Source organism: Pinus tabuliformis, chromosome J (genome assembly GCF_031772625.1).
Source record: "Pinus tabuliformis cultivar Carrire ecotype Pingquan chromosome J, CPIR1, whole genome shotgun sequence".
Taxonomy (NCBI): domain Eukaryota; kingdom Viridiplantae; phylum Streptophyta; class Pinopsida; order Pinales; family Pinaceae; genus Pinus; species Pinus tabuliformis.
Genome location: NC_142295.1, coordinates 1,330,535,187 through 1,330,542,623, shown reverse-complemented (window position 1 = coordinate 1,330,542,623; position 7,437 = coordinate 1,330,535,187). Strand labels below are relative to the sequence as shown.

At 43.9% G+C, this 7,437-nt stretch overlaps 1 protein-coding gene across 1 annotated transcript; it reads right to left on the bottom strand.

Moving 5' to 3' along the window:
- Window positions 1-2,173: 2,173 nt before the first annotated feature.
- Window positions 2,174-4,495, bottom strand: LOC149232247 (uncharacterized). Its single transcript, XM_089381861.1, has 2 exons — window positions 3,381-4,495; window positions 2,174-2,876 (listed from the first exon to the last, which is right to left on the bottom strand). The coding sequence occupies exons 1-2, from the start codon at window positions 4,493-4,495 to the stop codon at window positions 2,174-2,176; spliced, it is 1,818 nt and encodes a 605-aa protein (XP_089237987.1).
- Window positions 4,496-7,437: the final 2,942 nt, after the last annotated feature.

Sequence of the window (7,437 nt, the reverse complement as noted above, 5' to 3'; positions counted from 1 at the left end):
CCTCATTTTGCTTATTGAATAGAGAGTACAATTACAAACATATAACACATGAAAAATATGTTGCATATAGGTGAGGAAAGTATGGAAATATATATATTACAAGTGAACAAGATGATCTATCAACTCTAATATTATATTAACATTATTGGTTTCTCCTAATTCCACCATCTCCTAATTCCACCAACTATCAAGCATGGTGACTAAAAAGCATATTAGAAAGCACATTCTAACACGTTATTTTTCCCTTTTCAATGGATGTCCTCACTTATATCACATATTGTATGGCACCAATGCCTTAGTTGCATGTTCTAAAGTTGCACATCACAAAATGTCATGTAAGTATATTATTGGCTAACATGACATGTCTTAACTTGTGTGCAAGAAAATATTGCATTGGAATATATTTCCAATTAGCATAATAGGGTTCATTTAAACACTTGTGCTCAAGTTCAATTGATTACATAAGATTTGGGATCACTGGCAAAAACAAAACTGCCATATAATAGTTTATGCAACATGTGCAAAATTGATAATAAATAACATGTCACAATCAATAAGCGCTAGATATAAATAGAATGTCTCAACACGATCAAGTGTTAAAGCCTCATAACTCCTTCCCTCACAATCTCCATTCTTGATTCCTCCCTCAACATTTTTAGATTTTCTAAAAATAACTAATTGAGTAATTTTTTACTAACCTCTTAAAAAAATCCCATATGAATCCTTTATGTAAAACATTAATTAATTAAATTGAATTTCTATTATTATCATTAATTATTTTACAATATTTAGTGATATAAAAAAATTATATTCAATTATTCCAAATAAGTAAATGATATGTAATGATTAAGTTTAAGGTTGACATCAAATTGAATCGAGTTGCCTTTCTTTTTTTTTTTTCTCGGTAAAAGACTAAACTATTATATTATGTACAGAAGTCAAAAAAATACATCATGGTGAAACAAGAGAGAATCAGGCTCTGGGTATGTCACCCGAGAGCAGTTGAGGCAGCCAAGAAACTAGCCCACGCAGGGGCGCCAGACACAAGAGCGAGACTTTCCATAAGAGCACGCCCACGCAGGGGCACCAACCATTTCATCCCACGCAGGGGAGACTGACCTTACCCATATCATTGACAAAATTTCAGAAACAGAGACAACAAACCAGAAAACGAAAGAGACCAGAAGCATTGTTGCTATAACTGAGTCAAAACAAACAGCAAAAGAGACCAGAAGACCAAACAAAAAGCCATAGGAACCTTGTGCTCGGGCGTCATCAATCATCCATTTGCACTTCCTCTACCCGGCACCAACCATAGGCTTCTCTTTCAGCAGCGGTGGGAAAGGTGTCTTCCTCCTCGCCGGTTCCCGTCCTCTGATCGTGCTTGCTTTGCTTTGCATTTTCCGGGTCTGAGGCCGGACCTTTAACCTCCTGCTCCTTATCAGCTTCAGGAACCTGTGCTTCGTGCGTCTGATTATCAGTCGTCCTCTGCCCATGTTCATCCAGGGAATCCTCATCTTCCCGGGCATTTTCGATGAACAAGACTGAGACATGCGCACTAATCCGCGGATTGTTCATGGCACTGCTGAAATTGAAGATAGCAGAGCCAAAGGCAGGCAAGGCAGTCGAGCTCGAAGCCCCTGCATCCATGAATTGACTGGAATGGAGGGGATTAGCGCCAGTGGAGCGAGCAATGTTGCAGTGGCAGCAATGGACAACATTGTCCGCTTCATGACTGCGAGAGATTCCCCCTCTGGAAGTGCCTCGGCGGCTAAGCAGATGCTGTCGAGGTCTCACCATTCTCACAGGAGGCAAGGGAAAGAAATTCCAACAGACCACGGGGTAATCCAAACCCCCTGCAACCAGAGCCGACTGAGGGATGAGCCAGACAGACGGAGAAGATATCCCGACAGAGACGGAGAGGCCAGGCAACTGCATTACCACCAACATTCTCTGATCATATACTGTGATATCCCTTATGACTTCACCTGCCCTGCGTTGGAGCTCACCCGCCATAACTGCTGCCGTCGCCTGAGCCGAATTACCTCGCTGAGCATTAACTAACCCCTGCAGCTTCACCTTATACCAGCTGCGTCCGATAGCTGCATTGTCTACGGCTGCCACGTGATGGCCATTGGCCGGCATGTGGCCATCCACCCACGCCTGTCCCATCTCAGTTAGCACCCGCATCCAGGGGAGCTGCGTCTTTCTGGACCAGTCGAGAGCATTCTTGAGCTTTGTCATGTGTTAAAATAGTATTCAGCTGCCCTGTGATTAGAGAGTGGTCAGTCTCCACTCCCACATTGGCCATGAAGTCTGCAACCCTGTTGCCCTCCCGTCTTGTGTGTGTGAAGGTGATTGCTCTGTTGCTATGGAGCTCACGTTCTATGGTCTCCAGTCTTGCTTCAAGCCTCCAGCTGGTGGCTATTTTCCTGGCCTGAGATCCATTTAGGATTTTTTTGGCCATGTTTATGAGGATCTGAGAATCTCCTTCCACCTCCAGGGGGTGAAAGTTGTGTCCCCCAGCAAGTAGTAATCCCTGCCATAGACCCTCTAGCTCAGCTGAGTTGTTGGTGTCCCATCCAATGTTTCCGAAATACAGCATCAGGGGAACACCCTCATGATTCCTTATTATTCCTCCAAAGCCTGCGAGACCGGGGTTCCCTTTTGAGGCACCATCAAAGTTGAGTTTGAATGTATACTTTGGTGGGGGCTTCCATGTGTCCTGATTTTTATTGCTGGTTTTAGAGTGGTCCGGCTTGTGAGAGCCTTGAGTACGATGTATTTTCCAGTTGTCCATAATGGTTTTCTCGTTGGCTAGCGTAGGCCAGTCCTCCTCCTTCCAGGGTCTTAGCATAAGAGTCTCTTGAAGATTTCTGCAGAGCAGGTTCCAAATGTTGTCTATCGAGGAGCACTGATTTTTAAAAATGCGCTTATTTTGCTCCTTCCATATGCTCCATAGAACTAGCCCGGGAACTAGTCTCCATAGATGATTGAGGATTTCACTCTTGTAAGGGTCCTATTGCCACTGACGTATAGAATTCGTGATTTCATTCTCAAGTCTGCATCTTCTTTGACACCGAAAGCTTGCCTTTTCCCAAAGTTGATTTGCCAAGGGGCAAGAGTCCAGCAGATGTTGGAGAGTTTCCTCATGGGCGTTGCAGTTGAAACAGATGGAGGGGCCATGAAAGTTTCTTCTTCTAAGCTTGTCCCAAGTTAGAATTCTCTGATGTCCTACCAACCAGAGAAAGTGACAGATTTTGGGCCAGGAGCCAGAGCTCCAAATTTTACTCCAGATTGGGTCCTGGGGAACAGAGTCATTGCAGATGATTTTGTAGGCCTCAGACGTAGTGAAAGATCCTTTCGGTTGATATCCCCACCTTAGAATGTCTCTACTCTCGTCGTACCTAATTTTCCTTTTGCTGAGTTCCCTTTCCAGCTCCATGGAAATTTGGTGATCTTCATTTGTGAGTACTTGGTTACTCGGTTTCCAAATCCTGAAGCCCTTCTCAGTTTCCTGGGTCCAGTACTGCCTAATCTTAGCTTGTTGTGTCTCCTCCTTAATGATGTCTGGTGGCAGGTTCAGAACATTGCTAAGAATAGGCATTTGATTCCAGGCGTCTGTCCAAAATCTAGTGGTGTGACCGTTTCTTACCTCCCAGAAACTGTGCTGCTGGATCATTTGATAGTGTTCTTTGGCTGCATTCCAAATTAGCGATCCTTTATCATTGGGCTTTAATCTGATGAGTTCTTCCTGGGGTCGATGATTGGCATACTTTGCCGTCCATAATGTGACCCATGGTTTACCTGGATTGGTGAGCCATTGCCACCATATTTTGGCTCCCATGATGGCATTGCTGTGCTCGGGATCTCTTAGACCAATGCCTCCTTTTGCTTTTGGTTTGCATACTGTGCTCCACTTTACTAGTGCCCATTTGCGATTAGTTGCATTGCTGCCCCAGAGGAAACCTCTCTGAATATTCCTTAGTCTTTTTAGGACCCATTTTGGTGCAGCCAGGATGGAGAATAAGTACAGCGGCATTGCTTGAAGAACGGCCTTTATGAGCACTGCGCGGCTGACTAAGTTCAAAGCTCTGTGCGTCCACTGGTTGAGACGGGATTCAAGCTTTTCAATAAGGTTGCGCCATGAGGAGTGCTTGATGGCGGAGACAGTGAGGGGGGCTCCAAGGTATTTGGAGGGAAGGGTGGCAATAGGGAACCCCAAAATGCGGACTATAGCAGACTTGACAACCAGAGGGGTATTAAAGAAGAAGATCTGCGATTTGGAACAATTGATGCTGGTTCCAGAGGCTTCGGCAAAGTCATTGAGCACGGCTTTAAATCTGGAGGCTTCTTGAACGGAGGGGTAACCAAAGAGCATAGTGTCATCAACAAATTGCTGATGGGAAATGGCAGGCAATTGATGAATGGAGAGACCTCTAAGCTGATGAGTGTGAAGGGCATATTTAATGTGACGACCCAGTCCTTCAGCCATTAATACAAAGAGGAAGGGGGAAAGGGAAAGGGGGTCCCCTTGCCTGATACCTCAGGAGGGGGAGAAGGGTCGAGAGGGGATCCCATTCACGAGAATGGAGAAGCTAGTGGAGAAGATTAGGCTCATAACCCAGCGAATCCATGCGGGACTAAATCCGAAAGCAGATAGAATTTGCTGTACATAATCCGAGCTGAGTTTATCAAATGCTTTGGAAAGATCAAGTTTTAGGAGCATACTTGCCTGTTTTGAGTGCTTGAGAGTGTGTATGATCTCATGCGAGAGGATGATGCCGTCCATAATTTGTCTCCCCTCCACATATCCTGACTGTTCCGGAGAAATGAGCATTGGCAAGAGGGGCTTTAGCCTGTTTGCAATGACTTTAGATATGACTTTGTATATTACGTTGCAGAGTGCGATCGGCCTGAATTTGTCCGGTTTGATCGAGTCCTCCTATTTTGGGATTAAGGCTATGAAGGTGGAGTCAAGTGAGGGAAGCAGCCAGTGATTCGCTCGCGATTCCTCTACCACTTCCCAGACTTCCACCTTTATCAGTTCCCAGAACTTGTGAAAGAAAGTGGTGGTGAAACCGTCCGGGCCGGGAGCTTTTCCTTCTTTAAGCTGAGCCATAGCTACGTCCACTTCCTGTATTTGAATTGGACTGAGGAGGAGTTCATTGTGCTCCGCTGTGATTAATTTTGGCACATTGCGTATGATTCTTTCAATTGCAGGACGTCTGTTGATATCAGGCTCTTGATGGACTTGCTTGAAGTGATTGAGGAATTCCTTCTCAATTTCCTCATGTTGTTCCACCCTTTCTCCTCCTGATTTTTGAATGTAAGGGATATTATTGCACATTCTACGTTGCATAGTGGTTCTGTGGAAGAATTTGGTGTTTCGTTCTCCCTCTTTCAACCATCTGATTCTGGACTTTTGCTTCCAGTATATCTCCTCCTGCTTTCTTCTCTCCTCAAGCTGATTGTGGATGAGCTGCTCCTGCTCAAGGGTTCTCTCTGTGTGGCCTCCTGTACTTATTTCTTGCTGCAGATCCTCCAGGGCTTTTTGAAGATCATGTTGCGCCTTGAAGATGTTTCCAAAGGTCTCTCTGTTCCATCGCTTGAGGCAGAGCTTTAGATGTTTGAGTTTCTGTTGGAACTGGTACATCTTGGAGCCGTCTGGAGGCCTGAAGGATGTCCATGTAGAGTGAACCAAATCTTTCAGTGAGGGATGGGTGAACCAAAATTCCTCGAAGCGAAAAGGTCTTCTTGTGGTGCTGCCAGGACGTTGCCATTGAAGGGCAACCGGCCAGTGATCGGATCCTGAGTGTGGAAGAATGGTTGCCGAGAAGTCTCCCCCTAGGTGAATCAAGTTGTCTGAGATTAGAAACCGATCTAGCTTGGAGGCTATTTGATGCTTGCCTGCTCTTCGGTTGCTCCACGTAAAAGTGCCATTGCAAAAATGTAAATCTATCAGGGATGCGTTCTGGATGAAGTCTTTAAAGTGGGTGTTTTCCTGTTCCAGCCTGTTTCTGCCTCCAATCTTTTCCTCCAATTTTGTTATCATGTTAAAATCCCCTCCAACAATCCAGAGCGGGTGCCTTCTATTGGAGTTAAGAGCTTCTATGGTGTGGAGGAGAGCAATTTTTTCCCTTGCTTCCTGAGGGAAGTATACATTCGAGAGATTCCCATGAATATTCGTGCCTACTATGTGAAAGGCAGCCTGAATTAGACTATGTGAAGCGTGAAAGTCCGAGAGGGTAAGTGCATGAGAGTTCCACGTAATAGCTAGCCCCCCAGATGCGCGAGATGCATCCATAGCCACCGATTGACATCCTGGCCAAGCTTTAGAGAGGATCGTTTCTAGAGTTGAGCTGTTACATTTTGTCTCTTGGAGAAAGCATATTTGCGGCTTTTCCATTCTTAACATATTTTTTAACATTCTGAGTTTTCTTGGGCTATTGAGCCCCCTTAGGTTCCATGAAATGAGCTTCATGATTCACTATTGGTAGAGGGCTTGTAGTACTTCGTAAGCTTAGCATACCTGCCCGAGTCTACCAGGATCTTCCCTACCGCTATTGAGTTGCCTCTCCTTATCCACCCTTCAATTTACAAATTGTTTTTCACTACACTCCAAGTTGGTTGACATTATTAATGTTGTAAATTCCATACCCTTTATGTCCATTGGATCATGATGATGATGATGATGATTAGCATCGACTAAGACCAATGAAGTTTATCGGACCTTAAGAAAGAAAGAGATTAGTTGAGACTTTTTAATATTTTATTTCTAATATCGAAGAGGAGGTAGAGAAGCATTCCTAAATCAATATAGTTGTGCTAACTGGAAAAGTCAAGAATGTTGGTAGTGTGGTAGATGATTTGGAAATGGGAACATATGTCAGTAAGAGTTGAGCAATCTAAGATAAAGTTCTATTCATCTTCAACCCTATTAGTATCATATAGTTGACAAATTATTTCATCTAAGGGTGTTTTGGGGATAGACCAATTCCCGGTTTCACTTCGAAGCTCATGGAAATTAATTCTTATCTTTACAAAGTTCATTTTCTTCTTAGTTTTGGTCAATATAGAGAGATAATCTTGGTTAGCGAGAGTGGGGTTGGTCACCTCCTTATAATACCTTACCTTCCTTTTCCCCTCTAGCTTCTTAGCACCCCACAATTCATCCTAAAATTTGGAAGTAATAGTATTTTTAATATTATATTTACTCTCCAAGATGATCTCTTCCTTTAACCCCCAATATCGAGCAATAACTGGGCATCCTTGTGCCAACTACGCTTGAGCCAGAGGTGATAGTTTTGGATAGAGATAGAATCAATTTTTGGGAACCTCTTGGTTTCCATGTTGTAAAGCTTCTTCTTATACATCAAAAAGCAAAAAATAGCCATGCTTTGAATGGGGGAAAGGCTAGCTTCAGTAAAAATTATA